The sequence below is a fragment of the Emys orbicularis genome, chromosome 15, assembly GCF_028017835.1.
Source record: "Emys orbicularis isolate rEmyOrb1 chromosome 15, rEmyOrb1.hap1, whole genome shotgun sequence".
Taxonomy (NCBI): domain Eukaryota; kingdom Metazoa; phylum Chordata; order Testudines; family Emydidae; genus Emys; species Emys orbicularis.
In genome coordinates this window covers 33,022,210-33,045,174 of record NC_088697.1, presented here as the reverse complement: position 1 = coordinate 33,045,174, position 22,965 = coordinate 33,022,210, and the positions used below count along the sequence as shown (strand labels likewise).

At 55.8% G+C, this 22,965-nt stretch overlaps 2 protein-coding genes across 2 annotated transcripts in view; one reads left to right on the top strand and one right to left on the bottom strand.

Annotated features, from left to right (window-relative positions):
- PCSK7 (proprotein convertase subtilisin/kexin type 7) overlaps window positions 1–2,262 on the top strand; it is a 49,167-nt gene extending 46,905 nt beyond the window's left edge. Inside the window, exons 15-16 of the mRNA XM_065417097.1 lie at window positions 521–638; window positions 1,843–2,262. Coding sequence (XP_065273169.1) covers window positions 521–638; window positions 1,843–2,262 — 538 coding nt within the window. The remainder of the gene's footprint in view (window positions 1–520; window positions 639–1,842) is intronic.
- Window positions 2,263–7,200: 4,938 nt separating this feature from the next.
- TAGLN (transgelin) lies at window positions 7,201–13,055 on the bottom strand. The gene is made up of 5 exons (XM_065417199.1): window positions 13,037–13,055; window positions 9,072–9,256; window positions 8,790–8,967; window positions 7,969–8,071; window positions 7,201–7,345 (listed from the first exon to the last, which is right to left on the bottom strand). The coding sequence occupies exons 2-5, from the start codon at window positions 9,249–9,251 to the stop codon at window positions 7,201–7,203; spliced, it is 606 nt and encodes a 201-aa protein (XP_065273271.1). The 5' UTR covers window positions 9,252–9,256; window positions 13,037–13,055.
- Between the last annotated feature and the right edge of the window lie 9,910 nt (window positions 13,056–22,965).

The window sequence follows — 22,965 nt, the reverse complement described above, 5'->3', positions numbered from 1 at the left end:
AAAATTCAACCCCAGGAGGAGAGGAAACCGGCTTTCCTAACCCACAGGTCAGGGCCTCCGGGATGGTCTCCTGCTTGCTGGTAAAAGCCGGTGTGTCCATACATCCTCTCTCCTCGCCTCAGTCCTGCCTGTCTCTTGGTTGTGTATGTGTTACTGGCCCCAGGGCCAGATGGGGCAAACAGGAGCAGGGGATCTGAGAGAGAGACACCCCATCCCGTCCTGCTCCTCGGGGCCTGCTACAGCCAGCACATGGCAGTGCTGGAGCCGGCAGCCCGCAGCCATTCCCTGCGCTAGCCGAAACAAAGGGGATACAATCAAAACTCTTCTCAGCCTCAGCCACAAACCCCCTGCCCTGCCCGGGCTGTCCCCACTCTGACCGCCCCTCCCCAGGCAGGCCCAGGGGAGCCGGCCTGCTGGGACCGTTCCTTCTCTAGTGCTGCGTTCCTCGGCCCTCTTCCCGGCTGCTTCGCCTCTGGGGGCCTGTCTGCGGCAGTTTATTGAATGTGTGTCTTGGCTTCAGGCTGCTGGAGGACGCCATGAGTGGCCAGTACTTGAGCAGTGGCGAGTCCCTGCCTTGCCCTCCAGGGCTGGAGATCTCCGAGGAGGAGCCGTACACCATCACAGCCAACACCCTCAAGGTAAAGCCTGCAGGGCCTGTGCAGGGAGTACACCAGGGACCCATCTTTGCTCTGGGGAGTGGATTGGGGGGCTGGATGGCTCGAGGGGGCAGCGGTGGGATCCGGAGCGTGTCCTCTGGGGCGCCAGTTCCTGTCCCGTCCAAGTCAGCAGCGAGCCAGAGTACTTAATACTTGACTGCTGGTTGCTGGAATGAGTTGGGGGGCAGGGCACGTCTCAGCCCAGTCCCCACCGTACACGGACCCACACGGCAAGAGCCATGAACACACCCTTGGCAGAAGGCCAAGGGCTGACTAGGCCTTGGCGCCCGAACTCCTCTCTCCCCAGAGGGAGGGTCCCTGCGGCTGGCGCTCGCTATGTTGTGTTCTAAGTGGGGACGGCGCGAAGGCCTGTGGGGCAGGACTAAACGCACTAAACGTTCCCATCGACCCTGCTTGTTGGTGCTGAACTGGCTGGCCAGCAGCGGCTGGGTGCAAAGCCAGGCTGGCAGGCCAGGGACTGTCCGCACTGTGACGGTCACTGTGAACGCTGCCCTGGTCCGGCCCTTTGGGCATCCGCCTCCTCCCAGGGCCTAGTGAGCAGATCCCACACAGCAGCTGCTTTCGCCCTGCCCACGATCCCTGTCCATTCACCGTCCTCCCAAAGGGCTAGCTCTGCCCAGTTCTGCTTCCCAGCGCCACGCAGCGGGGAGAGGGGTTTCCTGCATGTCTGAGGTTTCTCTCCCCCCCGACATTAACACTCACACGGGACCCGCTTTGCAGCCCCCACCTGACTGGGCAAGTTTGGAACGCGACTCCCTGGTGAGCTCACGCCTGCTGCTCCTTCGCTGGCTTGAGGGATTGCTGTCCAGAGAGACGAGGCGTCTTCCCCAGGTCCCATCCTGGGGCCCAGCCACTCCCCTGAGCTCAGGCTGCTCATCGGCTAAAGCAGGCACCCCTGAGAGAAGGGAGCCAGCTGGCCCCATACAGGTTACAAAGCTATCTGCACTCCTCCCGCAGCAAACACAAGGCCTTGAAGTAGGTGTGGGCATGTTTGAGGCCCATCCTTGGACTCTCTCCCCGCTCAGGCCAGCTGGCATGGCTACCAGCCTGGCACACAGCTTCCACTGGGGTGGAGAGGGTAGAAGAGACTAGCTCTTGGGTTTCGATAGGAGGCTTTGGTTTCTAATGGGGTTTTCTCCTTCCCCTTTCCCCTCCCCCTCCCCAGATGCTCATGTTGCTGGGATGCTTTGCTGTCTTCTGGACTATCTACTACATGCTGGAGGTTTACCTGTCCAGAAATAATGTGGTCTTCAATCTGACGTGCAACAGCTTCCCCGCCTGCAGGTGGTACCCCAGGGCTGGGCGGCAGAAGAACATGGAGAATGGGCTGGATATGGAGTCCATCCCGCTCAACGCGGGGAAGGACATAGAAGACGTGGAGATGGAGTCGGAGCAGCCACTGCCCAGCCCGGAAGCCCCAGAAAACTTAGGGGAAGAGGGAAGCTGGAGTCCCCAGGATCCCAAACCTCACAGCAATGGCCGAGCCGCAGGCTTTCACGAAGCAATCCATTCGGGCTCAGGGTATCTTGGCCGGGACCTGGCCTCCGACCTCCTGTCAGCAGACAGGGAGCAGCAGACATGCTAGCGGGCGCTGGGAGCTTGGGATGCTGGCTGATATTGGGTACTGTCCTTCCCTGGGTGCAGGGTGGGGGAGACGTTCCAACCCCCCCACAGAGCCACCGCTGACTTGGGGGGTGCTGGCGGTGGATCTGGCTCGGATGACACAGGCCCACGGCTGAGAGGAGGGACCAGCGTCTTGCTCTCGACATTCCCCATCACAAAGGCCCCTTTCCCTGCCATTTATAAACAAAACAAGCCTTAACTCATTTTATAACGGAGTCTGTCCAGGGGCGAAACTCACGGCTTCCCTCCTTCCTCAGCCCTAGGCCCTGTGCTCCTGCTCCCTGCCCGTGAGCACCTGGCATCCGCTGAACTGAGCTTCCTTTCATCTCCCGGGGTGCCCGCCCAGGGCCGGCCTGGCTGCTGGTGGAGGAGCCCGGGCTCACCTGCTAGGGCAGCATGGTGGCACTCAGCGAGTCGGGGCGCTCTCCTGGGGCTGGTTTTGGAGTGGCACTCTCAGGTGTTGGAGAGGGACGCCGGAAGGTTTCCATGAGGGTAGCCCCCAGACCCTGTGGCTGGGGCCCTCCCTGTCGTGCGTTCTGCAGGCAGGGTGCAGCCCTGGGGGAAAGGCGGAGATGGTGGAAGGCCCCTCAGGAATTCTCTCCGAGGGAGAGCCCCAGCCTGACTCCTCCCAGCAGTTTGACCCCAGTGCATCTCCATTGCCTTCAGTGGGGCACTCCTGGCTGACAGCCCTGGGAGAGTGGACAGGCCCTTACTGTGGATTAGCTGCAGCCAAACCCTGCGGCTGCGGCACTCGGATGCCAGGGGTGGCTCATGCAGCGGGGAGAGCCCAGGTTCTGGACCTGGTGACTCTGGCTCATGTTCTGGGGTTACGCCCAGGAGTGGTTATGTGTACTGCAGGCGCCCCCAGACTTTGCCCAGGCCCCTTGCCAGGAGCCCTGGGGCTGCCCCACCCTGCATTAGTGGAGGAGACTGTCACCCCCTTCGTTACAGACCTGCAGGGACTAAGGGCCCAGCCCTTCAGCCAGCTGGATCATGGCCTGGCCACACGCTGTATTGGACACAAGGGTGGCACTGCCAGGCTGCCCTATCTAGCTGCCCCCAGATTGACGTCTGTACAGTCCCTTCGGTCTTGTAGGGATAGTTACTTCACTGAGTCTGGGGCTGGATTTTCTGAGATGCCTCCCCCAGAGGGGAGTCCAGCCACAGAGCTGTCCCTCTGCCTGCCTCGTCTGTCTCTTGTGCTCAGCACGGGCGCTGTGCCAGCTGGCTTGGGCAGCTCGCTCAGGGTGGGTTTGGTACCCAGTGCACTTCACACCTCCCAGAGCTCGAACCGAGGGTCGCCACCCAGGCTCTGCCAATGCTCCTGAGGGCCTTGAGAAACCACTGGGCGAGTCAGGGCGTGGGGAGCTGATCAGCTGTGCCCGCCTGTGACCAGCAGCCTGGGAAGGCGAGAGCTGGGCTGTCCCTTTCCAGAGCCTCTGGGAGCTAGGGTTTAGCGGCCAATGCTCAAACCACTGAGCTATCCCTAGGGCACTGGCAGGAGTCAGGTAGGTGCACGGGCTCCTCTCCCCGTGCAGCCATGGACATGCACTGGAGTGTGCTGAGCAATCTCTGAAATTCCTGGGAGCCCTTGGACTGTTAGCGGGGGGGGCAGAGTGAGGCTTCATGCAGTCACCTGCCCCGGGAGAAGTGTCGTGCACCGGATGTGACTTCCCCAGCCCTGCACGTGGCTGGGTTAGCTGGATGGCAGCAGGGGCCATGTGAGCACAGGGTGTACTGGCCAGCCATCTGTCTGTCTTTGCATCGTGTCCCGTTGGCTTTGTTCCTGTTTTCATGGGGCAGGGGCGGGGGCAGCTCTCACACCGACCCCCACGGCCCTGCTCAGCCAGCAACAGCCACGGTTTGGCTTGTAGTGTTCGTCATTTAAGTTCCAAAGATGCTGTCCTCCCTCTCGCCTGCCTGAGACATCGCAGCTTCTGCTGGAAAAGTCTCTGCTTGGGACAGAGGCAGGGGGACCTGGGGTGTGTTTAAGCCTGCTGCTTAAAGCAGTGGTTCTCCCTGGAAGGAGACCCTTTGACTCTAACTGGCCATTAAGGTATCCTGGGTGAAGGTGTCCTGCATCACAAGAAGGCCCTTTACATAGTGTGTAGCCACTTGGTTGACTGTGGTAGCCAACATGAAATCTAGTGGCCTGTGCTTGGCTGACTGGAGTCTTCATTCCCCCTTCCTCAGCCAGCTGCCTTACCCGGCTATCCGTGTTTTCTGGGCTCTGCCTGCTGGCAGCTGTGGTCTCCGCGCACTGCGCACGTTTCACCTCCGGATCGCTTAGTAGTTGGCTCATGTTAGCCAGGTAGACCAAACGTTGACGAAAAAATCTGTTTGCCCATTTCCAACCAATGTAACTGCACCTTTTTCTCCCTGCTGGCCTCCGGCCACCACGCTCACCCCATCCTCTCACAAACTAGCCATTGTCTGGCTAGAGGAAAGTAAAGGGCCTGGTTTTTCTTGGGCCTGGTGTGCACATTGAGGCCTGGCGCAGGGCACTCACAGCAAACACAACTGGTCGGCCCAGCAAGTGCAGAGAGCAGGTGCCTTTCCCCTGGTCTAGTTGCTATAGCGTGTCTGTGTCAGATTCCCAGGACAGGGCCCAGAGGAAGGTGGGGTGCAGAAGGGTCTGTGCCCCTCCAGCTGCTTGCGGGGAAGCCATTGGAGTGTTCCAAGAGTGACAGGACCCCGACTCCAGCAATACATTGCATGGCTGGATGAGCGTGTTCCGGTGACCGTGTGTCTCCAGCCATGGCCCGCTCTGCTGCTTAGCACAGTGCTGTCAGCGACAGTGAGGGAGCAGATTTTAAATCCTGCATGGGTTTTCCATGTGAGCATTTTAAACATTACATTGGGGTGGACGGGTTGGGGGTTTTCGTTGTTTTTGCAACAATCCATCACAGACATTGGGAGCTTTTCTTTTTCTAAAGATTTGGGGTTTTATTTTTGAAACAGCAAAGGCCTTTTTGTGTAGCTTTCCAAAATAAAGTCTTTAAAAACCAGACTGGTAGCCAAAATCTCTGTGTGTGCCAGTTGGCTTGTCGTTAAACTGCTCTGAGTGCTCCAACCGCTCCCCCCAGCGGAAGAGCAAGATAACCAGGCACTCGCCAGCAGGCAGGGTGGTGGGGAGCATAGTTTTGACTGACTTAGTCTTCTCAGGGCGGCAGGGCCGGATTTTCAGGGGTGCTGAGCACCCACAGAGCCGGGACGTCCCTGGGACTGTGTTCAGGACCTCTGGCGCTCAAACCCAGCCTGCATGGGTGGCTCCCTCAGCTTTCTGACGGTTAGCAGATGGCAGGCGGTGCACCCCAAGGGGCTAGCAGAGCCATGTCAGGAGGCATTCATCGCTCACCGTGCAGAGAACATTGCCATTGGCATGGCTATTTCCCATTTAGAACCATACACAAAACAGCTGGCAGACAACTGGCTAGTTACCACAGCTGGCTGTCTGCTACAGCCCTGGGGAACTGCTGTCCTTCGACAACTGACAAGCATAGCCCCAAGCGTTTTCAGTGCCGAACGCTGGCCTAACTTCAGAACTGTAATCTGATGGAGGGAGGGGGTTGGGGTTTATGTGCATTTCCACTGCTGCTGACTGACCTACGCCATGGTTTTGTAGGAGTGATGAAAAGTCAGCCTTGTGTTCCCTGCGCTGGCTCTTTGAGCATGTCAGGCATGCCCAGGGCTCTGCAGCCATGCCAGAGGATGCTGGGGAATAAAGGATTGGGATGAGTAAGCAAGCCAAGCTTCTTCATCACCCAAACAAAGAAAAATCAGCAACTCAGGCCAAAAAGGGCCATTGGCCGAGGCTGCTTCATTCAAACCAGAGGGTGAAAAATCAAAATTCCCCTAAAGCTCTATGTTTCCAGCTTCTGAGTGCTTGAACAATGAGGGGTAACTATGTTTTAAATGTCTGAAGTATCTTTTAAAGATATCAATGCCCCTGCTTTTGCTGGACAATCACATGGCTGCAAAATCAGTCTCGTCTGTTTGCCCAGCAGGGGTGAGGACTTGGCTTTTCATTGAGTCATGGATTTTAAAGCCAGCAGGGACCACTGTAATCATCTAGCCTGACGTGTATCACACAGGCCGTAGGACTTCCCTGCATTAATTCCTGTTTGAAATAAAGCAGCTCTGTTAGAAAAACATTCCACTTGCCATTACCCTCTTTTCTGTAGCATTCACTCAAACCATTTGCTGCTTTTCGTCTTGAGTTTTTGTGAGTGCTTGAGACTGAAAATCCAGGAGGAGCTAGTCAGAATTTAAAATAAACCCTCAGCAAACTGCAATAGAGTCATAATTCTTTTAATTTTGACCAAAAAAAAAGTACAAAACAGAGGCTAAGTTGACGTCCTTCCTGTTTGCAAGGATCTTTACAAAAGCACTTGGTTTTGCTTGTGCGAGATTTATTGAAAGGCTGGGTAATTCCAAGTATGCTACAGGTACGTGCTTTCCCATTTAGCCTTCTTGGGGGTGGGTGTAACATTGTAGGATGTTTGTAACAACCTTTTCTATAAAACAGTAGAAAAACCTAGCTCACAATACGATTAAGTCATGGGGAGTGAAGCAGAGAACATGCAAAGGTCTGAGAGGAAAGGCAACACTGGGAAATGGAGCAAGCGGTCAATATTTGTGGCTGAAATAAAGCTGCTCCTATAGAGAAATACTTTGGGGGGGAGTCTCCCCACCTCACTCCCTGCATCGCCTCGTGGGCTGGGGTTAGGGGTTGTTTAAAAGTTACTATATTAATACCAATGGATTTGTGTTCGGTCCAATTGGCGGCCTTTGGCGCTCCGCTGGCTCTATTCACATTGGCTGCAGTTGGGCTCTGGTCAGGAGGGAGCTAAAGACCCAGTTCCTGTGGTGGGGTTTGTTTTCTCTTCTCCGCAGCTGTCTAACTGATGATCTGCCGGGGCCGCCCGTAGCCTGTCATGCCAGCCTGTGAGGCCCCCTTGTTGCTGCCCATCTGTAAGCCAATCACATTCTTCCCTTCCTTCAGCTGGCTGTCGGAGAAATCCCGTTTGTACTCCTGGGATTTCCTGGAGAGGGAGAGACAATCATTCCAGGCCCCTGCTCTCCTGAGCATCCCATCCCGAAGGGACGCAGCTGATGGACAGGAGGGGATAGAGCAGGGATGGGAGAGGGGTGTTGCGTCCTTCCTCCCCCCACCCCACAGCCCAGCTGGGCTCTGCACACCTCTGTGCTTGTGCAGAGATCTTCTCTGAAACTAGAGCTGGCCAAAACAAGCGGCTTTTCATCCGCGTGTTCACGGAAAGGTCCCTGCTTCCATTCCATTTGCGGGAGCGGGGGAAAGGCCTGACACTTTGTACGGAAAATGGATGTTCAAAACCTGACAACTTCCCGGCTTCGTGGTGCTTTTTTGTGACAAAACAGATTTTTTGGCTGTGGGAAGTTTCATCAAGGACAGAGCCACTGAAGTTTCCTGCTCCGGATAACTGACGGTTTGACCAGCTCTGCACGCAGCCCCTGGCTGGAACGCAGGGGAAAGGCAAGAGACCCTGTGCTACCAGCCAGGAGGCATGGCACCCATTTGGAGGGGCTAGCGTTGACCCCACCCCCTACACCTCTGCTCCTGAGGGCCTGCCCCCGGCGGCAGGAGACGCTGAGGCCGGGCTGGGGGGAGGGATGCTTTGCTGCTTACTTCATAAACCAGGAGGGGTCCCCGCGGTAATGTCCATCGTTCTTCGTGACCGCCAGGCTGCCCAAGGCCATGACTGTTCTCTGCACAGCCGCTATGTCCTTGCCTGCAGAAGGAAGGGTGCTTCATATGTGACTGCCAGAAACCTCTGTGTGCATGTGACGTGTAACTCAGCACCTGCATGGCGCGCTTTCCTCCACCCACGAAGCTCAGTGAGGGGCACAGAGGCGCAGCTCAGTGCCGGGGTGCGCCTGGCCCCCAGGAACCTGCTCTCACCGCCGCCCCACGGCGGCGCCCCCTGACATGTCCTTACATCAGCTTCTGCAGCACGTGTATTCGTTCTTCGGGACTAGGCGGTAGAGCACGCCTGCGAAGCGGCAAACGTGTTACCTGCTGGCACCTTCGAATGGGAGCCACCACTCAGCAAGGGCTTGTCAGTCCTATGCAGTAAGTACACACCAGAGGCAGCAGGGCCTACCCCATTTACAATCTCAGTTCCTGGGGGGAGGGGGGGTCTACCCCCAAGAATGGGCTCAGGGAGGAAGCCCAGTTCACCACACTTGAACTCACTCTTTCTTTGGACGCCCCCATCCCTGTCTGTCTCCATCTCATGTCGCTTGGTTTATACTCGGCTTGTGAGCGCCAGGCACAGGGACCAGCTCTTTGTTCTGTGCATGTGTACAGCGCCTAGCGCCATGGGGCCCTGCTCGGTGACTGGGGCTCCTGGGGGCTACAATAATATAGATGATTAAATAGTAATGCATGCCTGGTTCTGCCTGTCACACGGGCAGGACCAACTGATGTGCCCAGCCCCCTACCCGCACCTTCGAACAGGTCGACTGTCTGGAAGATGTCTGTTTTCACCACACCATAGTCCTCAGCTGCCTTCAGGAACTGGGCCACCTGCTCCATCTGTTTGAAGACCATGGTGGGAGGAGGTTTGGGGATTTTCACAGGCTTTGAGCCTTCTGGGTACAGGCTGTTCACCAGCTCGCTCAGCACCTGCAAGCGAAGGAGAGGGCAGACTCAACACTGAATGGCCCAGTGCAAAGGGATCCAGGAGATGGCCTGGCCCCTGCCTGGCCCTAGAGAAAAGCCGCACTTACTACGCCATTCTTCAGCCAGACCTGGAACCCCAGTCTGCCACGTTCAGGGCGTCCCACACCAGCCCCGCACTGGGCCACGATCCACTCCACCAGGCGCTCTTCCAGTTCATCGTCATACTTCTTCTCGATCTTGGACTGCACATCCCTGCTCATCCCATAGGAGGGTCCCTTGTTTGCCATGTTCACTTATGGAATGAGCCCTGGAGGATGGGGAACAAGTTGTGTGAACCCTGCCTATGGCAAACAGAAACTGGGCTGCCCTTTTCGCTCTCTCCTGCCCACTGAGCGCCCTCACTGGCAGCAGAGACAAGGGGGTGGGTCACACGTCATGAGGCCACTTGCTGCCCACACTTACTAGCCAATTCCCATGTCAGGCCCTGCAGCTGGATCTGGGAGACACAATGGACCCCGAGTTTTCTTTGCCCTCCCCAGCACCTCCCGAGCTGCTTCTCAGGGGCACCGCCAGAGTCTGCCCTTTGCACACCATGCAATAATGGGGGGCTCCGGCTCTCTTGGGCACCTGCTGTCCCATGCCCCCTTGCGGGAACGTTCCCCTCTACCAGCCGCAAGTGTCTAACGTGGCTGTGGGAAATGCTGCTGCAGGGAAGCAGCCCTGGGAAGCCCCTGCAGGTGGTTTTAGCCACAGGAGGAGGCAGAATTTGTCACCAGACCGCTCTCCGCAGAGCGCCAGCGTGGGCTCCATGGAGCTCAGTTTGGGAACCTGTGCGCGCGGGCGATCCCCTTCGGCACCCTCCTGGGGCACTCGACTAGCACAAGCTGCGGCTGGGCACTGCGCTTTGGAGTGGGAAGGGAGCCAGAGAAGACGTGGCATTTGCACTCATCAGTGCTGAATGCAGCCTCTGGAGCGAGTTAGCGAGGAGGAGGGGGGTCCAGGCCAAGAAGAGATCTGCTACGCACGGCACCAAGGGGCTCCACTCTATGTTGCGATGCCAGACTCCTGACAGTTACGTCCTCCCTGCTTTGGCCAGTGGTCTCGTGCGTGATCAGCAGCAGAGCTCCACGTGGTGTAATGTTACACAGCAAGGCTCTGGGCTGGGCTGGGGTGTGTCACGGCCCTGTGCTCAAATAAAACCAAACTCTTTGCAGAGGAGAGGTCCCCCAGGTGCTGAACTCATGGGCCTGCTCCAGTGAGGAGGGCCCTGACTTCTGCTCCCAGTCCGAGATGCTGCTGTACGTAACTGCCGGCCCAGAACCAAGCCAGGTACTCTGACTCCATTCCACACGGCTGAGCTGGGTGGTGTGAAAACAATCCATCCCCCCTTCCTACCAAACCTCCCACACCCAGGGGCCCAAGGCCCCGTGCAGACAAACTGACACACAAACGCTAGAGAGGGACCACTGCACCCCGCCCCCTGGGCTGCAGCACCCCTCCTCCCCCCACACAGAGTGCAGTAGCTGTTTAACATGCACAGCAACGTTGCCCAGCCGGACGTGGACCCAGCCCTGTTTGCTATTGGGCTCAATCCCCTGTAGAGCCAAACACAGCGAGAACAGCCTAGGAGCTGCACGGTGCAGCCACTTACACGTTCCTGGACTAGATTTATCCAGGAATGGGGCGTTCTGCTTTAGCATCCTCCTCCCTTGGAGGAGAATTTCACCCGCTCCTCTCTATTGGCTCGTGACAGGCTCCCTCCACCGCTGCATGCCTCCAGTGGCGAAAGCAGACTGGCTCCTGTCCCGGGACGGGGAAGAAGACGAGTTGGAAAGGAAGCCCACCCTGCACTCACCCTGAAGCGCCTGCCCAGCAGGATCTATCCTCCAGGAACTCATCTCATTCTTTTTTGAACCCAGGGGTGACATTTTAGATTTGGGGGCGGAGGGACTTTAACCGTGATTCTAAAGGCTACTTGGGCACCTGAAAACTTTCTTGTTTTTTTGCAGCTAATAACTTAGATACGGTGCTCCTGTCAGATAATAATTTCTAATTCCTATATAAAGAAAGAAAATTAAATATTAGACCCACTCAGCTCTAATACTTGTTCTGACATCTTGTGTCAATTCACTTAAGGGACACTGGTTAGATTTTAAAAATTAATGTATGTTTTTACTTTGTTATTAACTCTCGAATACAACAATGGAAATAATTGTAGAAAAACCTAGAGGACTTTCTATCACTTTTTTGCAGTTCATGAAGCTTGGAATAGGTCATTTAACTTTTGGAAACATTCTATTAGGGCCAGGCCCCGTGAGTTTATACTGCACCTGCCTGAGGCTCTCGGGGTGTTACCCCACTACAAATAACAGACTAGAAACTGACTTTAAACAGGCGTGAAACTGACACATTCAAGTCACTTTCATAGTATTGCCAACCCCAAATTTTCAAAAATCAAGAATCAGGCTCACCAAAAATCATGAGATTGGCTTTAAAATAATGAGATTATGTAAAAATAATAGATTTGGTGGGTTTTTTTTATTTACATTCTGCTTTTTGAGCCTTTAAGGTGCATTGGGGTGGGGGGTGTCACATTTTGAAGCTTTCTCCACAGCCACAAGGGCTAGAAACTTCATTTTTCTGAAAGAAGGAAGGCTGAAATCATCACATATCACTTGACTCCAGGAGCTGGGGCTTTAAGGAACACAATAATTACCATGAGACTCACGACAAAATCATGAGAGTTGGGAACACTGCTTACACTTCTGTTTAAAGGCTAGTTACTTCCCAGAAGGCTCTTAAACACAACACTACAGTGACTGAGTTGCAGTTTTCACAGGAGAATATTTTAAATCAAACACCAAGAAAATTCAATGTTTTAAATTTGGGGGGGAAATTGAGACTTCTGAGGTATCTCAGGGCCACTGCAGGCAGGAAAGGAAAATAAACAGGCACAGGAGCTCTGGGCAGCTCTTCCTTTTGAAAGAAAGTTGGATGGACAAAGCTTTTAGTTCTTAAAAACTTCTATTGCCATCAGGGACTCTAGATAGAAACATCACCATGAACCTGTGATAACGTTTGGTCAATAACTAAACACGTCAGACATAAATATCTGAGCCGTCTTAGCCAGAGTTACACATCTGATAGGCATAGGCTCAGGGACTACATTTTCTGGCATGTTCTGAACAGTGCGGAGTGCCCAGATGGTGCCCAGTGAATAATACAAATCATGACAATAATGGTCCACGTTATGGACTCTGTGGCTTTGTTCTGGAACTGGTCTCAATACAGCTGAAATCCTAAGAATTTGAGGCATAAACACATTTGATCCTCAGACGGCACTTTCTCATTCCTTCCTTTTCTCAAACTCCGAACAAAAAAATGACAAAACAAAATGGTTTTCAGTTAAAATCTAAAATGGCAGAGCCGGCATTGCTGCACAACCCATGGACTGCCTATATGACCTCAGGGCAGTGCCTTAGGGACAGAGTTTCAAAGGTTTGGGGGCACCCAAAGATGCAGCTGGGCATCTAGTGGGGTTTACAAAGCACTGACCCTTCTAGACTCTTTTGAAAATCCTATGAGGTACCTAAATACCATTGAAAATCTGGCCTTTAGACTGTGTGTGCCTCAGTGCCCCATCTGTACAATGGGGATAACAGCATAGCTCGACCTCACCGAGGGGCTGTGAAGTGCGGCGCTCAGATACTACAGTGATGCAGCCACATAAGTACCACAGGTAGAGTGGGAACTTCTCTATGTCACTGCTAGCCCTTCCCTGGGTTTTGGCCCCTTCTTTTCACTTATGCCCCTCACACCTTCCTCTTTTCTGAATGCAACCTTGGCTCCGAGGGCTTGGCTGTATTTCTTCTGCGCCCCGTGTTCACTCTTCAACACCCCACTCACAGAGGGATTTCTGTTTTACAGGTTCATCTAACGGACTTCCAGCTCCTTAGTTAAATTACCAGCCTTTTCTTATCTTAATCACCCTGCCTCTGTTTGTAAACCAAACACTGACTCCCAGGAACACAGGCTGGGAGAACTCACACTGCACACGAATGCCGAGCTCCGCCTGGGGGAGGGGGTGGGGGGTTGGCACCCTTGTTTGAACCCAGTTACACTTCACTGCTTGGGGGTGAATTCCCCATGCCTCTACCTCCACACCTTCCCCGATCGGTCGGGGACAAGCAGGTAACACTAGCCAGGCACATTTTGCTTGGTGCAGCCCGGGGTTTTGGTCCTATACCCCACCGCCTGCCCCCAAACCCCAGCAGGACGTCCCCGTGGGCCCCCGCCCTTCTCGCCCAGGCGTCTCCTCATGCTGTGGCTGCTTTGCTGGCCGCTGGGATCTCCATCCTCCCCTCCTGGCCCTGCAGCAGCCCCCAGCATGGCACCTATCTGTGTGCCTCCCACCGCTGTGCCAGCTGGAGCAGCTCTTCCTGGAGTTGGGGCTGTCCCAGGCCCCACAAGAACAACCCTTAACTACCGGCCCTGAGGGGCTGGGAGGTCAGGTGAAAATGCAGCTGCCTCGTCCTGAGGGCGTTGGCTGGATTCCAGAGCTGCCCTTCAGCCCTGCATGTTTGTCCCTGTGCCCCAGACAGGCTGCGACACAAGCCACTGCTACTGCGCAGGTCAGCAGGCACTCGCTCCCAGGCCGCAGACGGGGCGACACCACTCTGGGTTAGGAGCCAGGTCCCCAGTGGGCTCCCGGGCGCCCCCTGGCCCAGCAGAGTCAGCCCAGAGCTAGCGGGGCAGCTTTGCCCTGGGGCTGGGGCAGTGCTCTGTCTGACTGCACAGCTACCCAGAGACATGCAGCGCTCAGGCGTGTGCAGCCCTGCTCCCAGCGGGCGATCGGGAAGGGCGGGGCCCCCTGCTCTGACTGCGTTTTATTGGAAAGGCTCAAACAGAAGCCGTGAAGGCAGAGCAGTTCTGCAGCGCCAGGCCCCCATTCCCAGGCGGGGAGCAGCCCCAGCTCCTGCTGAGATCCCGGGGGCAGGGCAGTTCCTGGCATGAGCTCTGCAAACCCAAGAGGCAGCACGTCAGGCCGCACGAACCCGCCAGTGGGATCCGTGCCGATTACCATGTAAGGGCATCCCTCAGGACAAGATGGCAGATAGCAGCCCGTGGGCGTGTGAGGGACGGGCAACAGCTCTGCCGGCCGGGGAGGTGGCTGAAGTGAACCGGCCACCCAGAGGATGCTCAGTGCCTGGCTCCCACACAGAGATGAGAAGCCCTAGTGGGTCCTGCCCCGTCCACTCCCGTTCGCCAAGGCAGCATCGCTCCAGACAGTGCACTGCCCAGCCCAGGTCTAAGCAGGCCAAGCATTGGGGCTTCCATGGGCCCAGAAGGCTAATGGGCTCATAGACAGCGTCCCTGATCTCACACGCAGGGGCAATAGCTGGCTCCTTTGGAAGAGTGCTGGTTAGAGCCTGGTGTTAGGCAAAAGCCGCATCCTGTGGCCTCCCAGCTACCCCGCTGTGTCAGCACCATGGATCCCCTAGGATTTGGCTGGTCCCAGCCTGACGGGCATGGCTAGAGACGGCTGTTCCTAGCCACAGCTTGTGTGTGCTCTCCCGCAGTGACTCAGCCTGGCCAGCCCCAAACGTTCCCAACCCCGGAGACAGGGCTCAGAATCACAAGACTGGCCTACACCTCAGGAGAGGGTTGAAATGGTAAACGCTGGGCCTGCCTCTCTGCCGTCTGGTTTCTGAGCCATTCGGATACTCCCAGGTCACAGGCTCAAGCTCTTCTTTGCAACCATGATGCTGCGCAACTTGGGTTCTCCTGGCTCCAGGACTCAAGGAGCTGGGGCCTCACGGAAAACACCAGCTATGGCGAGAGCTGGCGGCTGTGAACACGGCTCCGCAGCCACTTGGCTGGATCTGGGGCCTGTCACAGGCCGCAGGCGGCCTCAGCACAGGGCCCTGCAGCACGCAGCACTCGAGGCTGGTTTGGCTGGGGAGCAGGAGGGGTTGGTACAGCTGAGAAGGAGGAATTTTTCTGAGATGCTGCCATCAGTGGCCAGTCAGTGGCTAGTAGTAATGGGCCCACCCACACACCCCCGTGGCGTCAGCGCCGCTGCCCCGGCCCCGTGGAGCGCAGGCAGGCCCCAGTTACCAGCCGACTCTGGAACGGTCAGGGGTACAGCAGCAGGAGAGTGGGACTTTCCGAAGTGCTCAGGCTTCTCTCGGCTCCCGTGCAAGTCACGGGTCAAACTCCCGTTGGCGGCAATGCAGCTGAGTTCGGCCAGCGCTGAGCACTCGTGAAAACCCACCCGTAGCCTCTTGCTCTTCCCTCTGAGCTACTCTCATGCAACGCGATTATGGCCAGGTTCTGTCTCCCCCGGGGAATTCCTGCCGCAAGAGGCACAAGCAACCCTCAGCTTGACACGGTCAGTGAATAAACCAGCTCAGGTCCCGGCCACGCAGCCCCCTACGTCTCCACACTGCAGCCGCTCAGAGCAGTCTATTCGAATTTCACAGCTGCCCATGCCTGGAGGGTGCCCCTCTGGATTGGCCTGGTCCCAATTTGTGTGGGGCAAAGAGGGAGGGGTGCATGCACTGGCACTTGGAACTTTTCCCGTTCTCTCCCTGCCCCGCTGTGATCGCTGGGGCTCCAGCTCCCAGGTGAAATGGAGAAATCTGCTAACACGCCAGGAGGAGACGGGGTATCCCTTCAGAGTTAAGAAATACCCACACCTGAGCTGTCCGTGTGCAGAGATCCCACTAGCTCTGCCTGGCGAGGGGACGGCAGTCCCTCGCTCTCGCTGCCTGGGATGAGTGCCCCTAGATAAGCAGTGGAGAACCTGTCCATCAAGGCCAGCCCTCACTGCTTCAGGAAGCTAATTATCACCTGCTAAGGAGAAGCCCGGTGCATTAACAAATCATCAGCCCATCCTGTCTGGGCGCCAGCCTAGGAAACTCGCCCCTGTTCCGGCGGGCAGCCACTTCTGCATCTATGAGTTTACCTGAACATCTAGTCCTCCGCCTGGTCCCCATGCATCCCATAGGGTGAGCAGCATCTCGTCATGCTGGGAGTGACAGATTCACAGACCTCAGGCCAGGAGAGACCACTAGGATCGAGCCTGGCCTCGTGTGTAAAACAGGCCCCACCCAGGCTCTAGAATGTGGCTTGTAGAAGAACCTAGGCCACCAGAGGCCTGGCCAGTGTGAGATGCTGCCAGGTGGGTGTGGAACAGCCAGCCCTGGACTTTAAGCCCTTTCCAATTACCTAAGCAGATATGATTCCAAAGCATTTACTGGCTGCAGGTCTACAGGCGCCAGCTGCTCGTTGGGTCCCAGGTATTTGCCCTGGGGGCAGGTGTTTCCTGTTGGTCCCCAGCAGGGAGAGTCCCAGAGGATGCCAGTCTCATCACAGACCAGGCTTCACCACAAGAGGGCGCCACCACACTCCCCCAGACATGCACTCCTGCAATGGGGCGAGGAGGTAACCCCATTGCCATGTGGGGCTGAGGGTCCCCTTTGCTAACGAATGGGTCAGCAGACACAGCACTACCTCCGGCCAGTGTCCTGAGGTCGCTCTTACAAGTGGCCTGTGCCATTTGCGTATCATGTTCTGTTCTTTAAAAGCCCCTCAGAGACCGTATGGTGCTGGGGTCTGTACCTCTAAGGGCTGAGCGCCACACCCCACAGCGCCTGGGCAAGACGCTGTGATGCTCTGGTTATACCCAGGCCGTGGGAACAGGACACAGCATGCAGCCGAGCTCCTGCAAGCCCCGTAAGCCCTGAGCATCTCTGACCACCGCCCCATGCACCATTTCCAGTCAGCTTCAGAAAATCCATCCAGCCCTGGCAGGATCCATGTCACCTGTTTCCTTTGTCAGAGTTCAGTACTTCTGCAAACTCCCCAGTAACTGCCTACTGCCCCGCTCCCCTCTGGCTAACACAGACACACCGCTAGCGCACCATGGGACCGGCCCGCCCAGCTAGGCATGGCAACTTCCCCACATGCAGCCCCATCCCCAGCCTGCCTGTGGAATGCAGTGGGAGATGCAGAAATAAGTTTAGCTTTTAAGCAAGAAGGGAGGGCGGGGGCGGGAAACCTTCTTCCTTCCTCTTGCAAGCCTGAGCTCCTAGAGAGAGCTGTGCGCTCCTGCACAGCCTGCACCATGGCTCTTGGAAAGCATCGAGCAGAGCAGCTGGGTGGGTGGGCATCGGACGGTCCTGCACAGAGGCCACGTACCCTCAGGCATCCCCCCCTCCCTCCTCACAGTTCGGCCACCTTTCAGTCTCGGGCTGGGACACTGCTCAGCACAGAGAGGGAACAGACCCTGGAACAATCCCCCACCTGCCAGTTTTAGCAGATGGGGGAGAGGGGAAAAGAATTCACAGGGAACAGCCTCCCATCGGCAAACCCCAGGAACCCACGGAGAAATCAAAGGCCCTTCTGCCAGGCTTTCCAAACGAGAGCTTGAGAACCCTGCCATGCATTTCGTCACCTGTTAGAGCCCCTGGCAAGGAGAGAGCTCAGAGCGGGGCTACTGTCCCCAGCCTCCCACCCTGCTGGCTCTCTGTTTAGCCTGGAAAGCAAGCATCTGCTCTGCCTGTGGTCTCCTTCGCCCTGCTCCCCCCGCCCCTGGCTGCCCCACTCCAGGCTCACAGCCGGAGGTTCGAGGATGCACTTACAAGAAGATGCTCACGGAGGACGCTCTGCCTGGGAGTCTGGAATCTGCAGATGCTGGAGGCTGGCCCTTGTGCTAAAAGGCCAGTTCGGAGGACAATGATGTCACCAGCACCCCCTCCGGGCCCCACCCCACCAGCCCCACCCCGCCTCTCTGTTTGAGAAGCCAGGCCCCTCATCACAGCAATGACTCTGTGCCCAGGCACCATATTTGGGGAAAGACTCAGAAAGACAGTGACTAAAGAGTCTGCGGGAAGCATTCTCCACATGCCTGGGAGCGAATGATTTTCAGGGCCGGGACAAAGCAGGGTCCTGGGGTCTGATGGAGTAAGTCCTTTTATAGACAGAAGCTCACCAGGGCTCCTGGTGAATGTACAGGGAGGTTTTTGTCCCTAACTTCATAGCTGGTTTTCCCGTGTGCTCACATTCCCCATCATCGGCAGGGCTAGAGACTTGCGAGCAATGCTTCCCAGTGGCCCTGAGCAGGAGGCAGGCTGCTGCAGGGCGGCCAGGGGACGAGCAGCCCTGGGGATGGCAGTGGGCTGAGAGAGAGCGTGGCTGGCTTTTCAGCAAATCACATTATTGGTTTTTATAGAGGAACCTTCCCTGCTCCTACCAGCAGGGTCACCTAAATAACCTCGGTCATTTCCCCACACACCAAGGCTGTTCCACAGGCTGAGAGCTCCGGAGGCCAAGACTCTGATTTTGGGGGCCTTCATTGCTGGGTGCCTGCTATGAGACACCGTAGGGTCTGTTTTCAGAACCGCCGCGCACCCCCACCCCAGGCACAGCCCTGGGTCTCAAGTTGCACATGCAAAAATAGAGGTGCCAGAAGCCACAGGGCCGCTTTTGAGAAGGTCGGCCTTTGCCAAGGCTTCCCAAGTGCTACATGCGCTCGCCAGCCCCGGGTGTCACAGAGGGAGCAAACGCCAGCCCCTCTGAGCGGGGAGTGACCCGCTGCCTGACAGCGCCCACAGCAGCTTGGGAAGGACCGCATCGCCAGGTGCATATGCAGGGTGCCACGGGGCCTGGAGGGAAGTCACCTGGGGCATTTGGCTGGGTGGCCAGGGCCAGCACCTCAGGCTTACAGAATGTGCCGGGGGTAAACGACCACAAGTGGTCAGGAGTTTGGGGTTCCATCATCCAAAGGGCGGCACCTCCAGCATTGGCTCTCACGGCACCATGGCCCAATGCTGGCTCACAGAAACGGGGGGCCACCTACTGCCTCCCCAGCACCCATGCAGGGGAAGGGGCTTCTTCCGGTACTGACCCAGCCCAACCCTGCTCGGGCGCTAAGGCCTGACCCGCTCGGAGCGCAAGGAGGAACAGGGCATTTTAAGTTGGGAAAAAATGTGATTTGGGCAAATGGCTGGTGTCAGTTACGAGAGCGAAATCGTACCCTGAGGTGGCAGAGCGAAGCCGCCTCTCTGTCCCCTCAGCTGCAGCAGAGAAGCCGGGGTTTCCACCACAGACTTCGCTAGGCTGGGGGCACGTTGCCCGCCGCACTCTGAGGGAAGGAGAGAGGAAGTGGGTCTTATCCCGTCCCAGGGGTGGGGCTGGCTTTAACACTACACTTGGGTGTTAGCAACATAACCCCAGCAGCTCCCACTGCCTGCCCAGGACCTCTCCTCAGAGCCCGTAGGTGCCCGAGGCTTTTAGTGCCCTGATTCTGGCTGCGCTTGTCTGGAGCGGGATGCACGTCTCGTCATTCTCCCACCAGGCGCCCGGCCCAGTCCCCTGGGGAGTGAAGCTGGGCCCGAGTCTCCTGGAGCAAAGTGCCTGGAAACACCCCTGCTCCGCGGCACCCCAAGCCAAGGCCCCAGGGTGGCCCATGGGCTGCCCAGTGATGGATTTGAACAAACCCCACACAGACCGAAGACAACGCCCCTGGGCCAGTGAAGGGAGGGCTCAGGTGGGCACTGGTTGTCAGGCTGCGAACCCCTTTGCTGCCCTGTGGATTGCTGATGTGGGCTCTGAGGTGAGGCCGTGAGTCTCGTTCACACGACACGGGGGAGCCATGCAACCCCCCCCCCACACACACACACACAGGTTCCACTGCTGGGATGCTCAGGGGTTAATGGGACAAGGCACGTGGCTATGCAGAATTTGGGGTCTAAGCCACCCCCTCTGCAGCCTGGGGGCTGCTCTGTGGGGGCTGCAGGGACAGCCTTTGCCTGGCTTGCTCTCTAGCTCAGCTTTGAAGCAAGAATTTCAGCGGCAAAGCGTTGCAGTGGAGCGAGAGTGACATCGCCTGGTCAGCTGGGTCCTCGGGCCGGCACAGCTCCAGCAGACTAACAGCTGAGCTCCCACGGTGGAGAGCCCAGGGCAGGGTGGACCCTGGGCCAGTCCCACACAAGGGCTCCATGATGCATACATCAGAGGGGTAGCAGTGTTAGTCTGGATCTGTAAAAGCAGCAAAGAGTCCTGTGACTAACAGACGTATTGGAGCATGAGCTTTCGTGGGTGAATACCCACTTCGTCAGACGCATTGGATTCTTATGCTCCAATACGTCTGTTAGTCTATAAGGTGCCACAGGACTCTTTGCTGCTTTTACATGATGCATACAGAAGCCTGTGGCTAGAGGGGTCCCAAAGCGTCTGGCGTCTCCTCTGAGCTGGAGTGACGTGGTGACAATTTTAAATAAACTGCTAGGAACTGGGCACGGTGGGCTCATGCGCTTGCCTTCCCCTCCAGGGCAAACGTGGCTGGGTCACAGTCAAACATGAAATGAATCTGGTGTCACCCCATGTTCTTTATGAAAACATGCTTATGATATGACTGACATAACGGAGATGTACTTCATGCAAGATGGCTCATGTGAGAGATCACTGGAAAGGTTGTGATTTACTGAATGTGATTATCCAATTTGTATGCCTGGGTCATTTCTGTATCTGAAGTTAGGAATATTGACTATGTATCTGTATTTCAGGCTATGCTACTTTGGGTGACGCCCACTGCTAACCCTTGAGGTAGAACAATGGAAAAGCCAGACAGGGCGGATGGGCCATCAGCGAGGACAATGAGCTGTGAAGCTTGGCCTTCCTGTGGACGCTTCATACAGCGGCTGACTCATGGGCGCTGTGATCCTACAGAGTCAGGTGGTCTTGTCACCTGATCCTAAACATTACCTGGGACTTCTTGTAACTTTCCACTGTAAGGGAAGGGGGTGGGGGTCAAGTTTGGAAACAAAGGATTCCCGCCTCATGTCAATCCTATTTACGGGTGGGGAGGAAGGCAAACAGGACTCCTCCCTCGCCATGGCCTGTCTGCCCAAGGAGAAAGACTGCAAAAGCCACCTGAAGGGAAGACAAGGGGAGAGTCCAGACTGAGACGGGTCCAGTCTGAAAAGGGATAGAACTGGAACTCTAAACCACCGAAATTCTGCAACCTGCCTGCAACAATATCTAGGGTGAGAAATACTATTTGTAACCAATTTATTTAGTGAAACTAGCTTAGTTTGCGTGTTTGATTTCATATGTCTTTTGCCCCCACTACTCCCCTTGGAAGGCTGTTCAAAAGACATATCTGGCTTCAAGACTAAGCTTGATAAGTTTATGGAGGAGATGGTATGATGGGATAGCCTAATTTTGGCAATTAATTGATTTCATTTGCTTAGTAATCTGCTTTGTTCTCTGTGTTACCCCTTCTACCACTTAAAATCTGCCTTTTATAGTTAATAAAATTGGTTTTGTTTATTATTAAACCCAGTGTCTAATTTCTAATGGGGGGAGGGATGGCAAGAAGTGTGCACACCTTTCTCCACATTGAGGGAGAGGATGAATTTCATAAAATCTTTGGGTTTGTCCCCCTTAAACGGAGTGAGCACCAGAGTGCTGGAGCAAGCCCCTTAAGCTGTCTTCCCAGAGCTGATCTGCAGCTGGGGGTGGCCCTGCCTGTGTTTGTTAGAGGAGGCTTTAATAGCCTGGCTCAGCAAGCCAGGTTAAAGGGGGCCCACGTTGGCAGAACAGGTGGACTCAGTGGTCTCTCTCAGCACATCAGGTGGCGTCCTAAGGGGCACAACCCCGTCACAGGGACAGTGTAGGGCTCAAAACTGTGGGGCGGGGTTTTGAAATACAACTTGTGTCTCAGTTCAGCAAAATCAGCACAGTGTAAAAACTACGGATCACAGAGCCCAGGATGTGCGTCCCAGGCGTACAGCAGAGCCCTGGAGTGAAAGGCCGAGGAAAGTCCTCGCCAGTGCAGTCAGCATGATGATGTGTGGCAGCTCATGGAGTGGGGGTGTTTTATGGAGGGTTGGATTCTCTTCCTGGCAGCAGGTCAGCTCTGCAACAGCCTGCCCTTTGGGGGTAACCGCCTTTACTAGCTAGGGAAGGTAGCTAGTGATCAGTGTCGGCCCTGGTCTGTATTTTAGGGTTTTGTTTTGTAGTGTAACTACGTCTACCACTCTCCCATTTCTAGTGGGATCTTGATTTTTTCTGAAATAAACCTTTTCTAGTCTCATCACAAGCGTTGTGTGGTTTACAGTCCAGCCAGACAAGACTGACAGAGGAAGATTTCACCTCTGGTTGATCTGACTCCCCAAGAGACTCAGTGTCTTGCCCAAGTCATGCCCAGACTCGAGCAGGGAAGTGACCCTAGATCTCCTGAGCCAGAGCCCCGGGCCTGAGCCACCAGACTCTCTTGACACACAAAACTGAAGCGTGACATCTTGTGCTCAGAGATCCCCTAGCACTTTTCACGAGTGGGGATACTAACCCCAGCCTCCTGGCCAAGTGACTTCTGCCTCTCTACGTCCCCCTACAGGCTTCAGATTCATGGCCACATTCTCCCTTTCTATCTGAAACTGGTGTAGCATTGCTGTGTGTCATTAGATTGCTGGGTCATTACAGCCCAGAGATGACTGCATTTCCCTGGTATGCAAAGCTCACCAACTGCTCTGGGCTACCAGGTGCTGCACATACACACAAGATGCGATTTATAGTTATGTGGCCTTGCTCTATATCTGGAACTAAAGTTAACTCTAGTTTTTCCTTTACCAAACCCTGACTCTTAGAATACCCCTTCTTCCCATACTATTAATGTATATAGCCTAATCCTCACTAGACTGCCAGACAACACTGACTGAAACCACTTAAATAGAAGAGAGGAGTGTTGGAGGGTGGTTTTATAAGGACTGCTCCATGGTGGTTGGCTGATGAGGAAGGGGCGGGGATGTGGAGGTGGGAAGTTTATTGAGAGCAGGTGAGTGAGCAGAGGAAACTGGTGTGTGGAATACAGTGGCAGGGTGGTTGGGAGCAGGTGTGTAAGTAGGAACAGGTGTGGAGGCTATTGGCTAAGGGGGTTGGTGGATGAATGGCTGGAGGGAGACAGACTGTGTGGATCAGGGGTTGGGTGTGGGC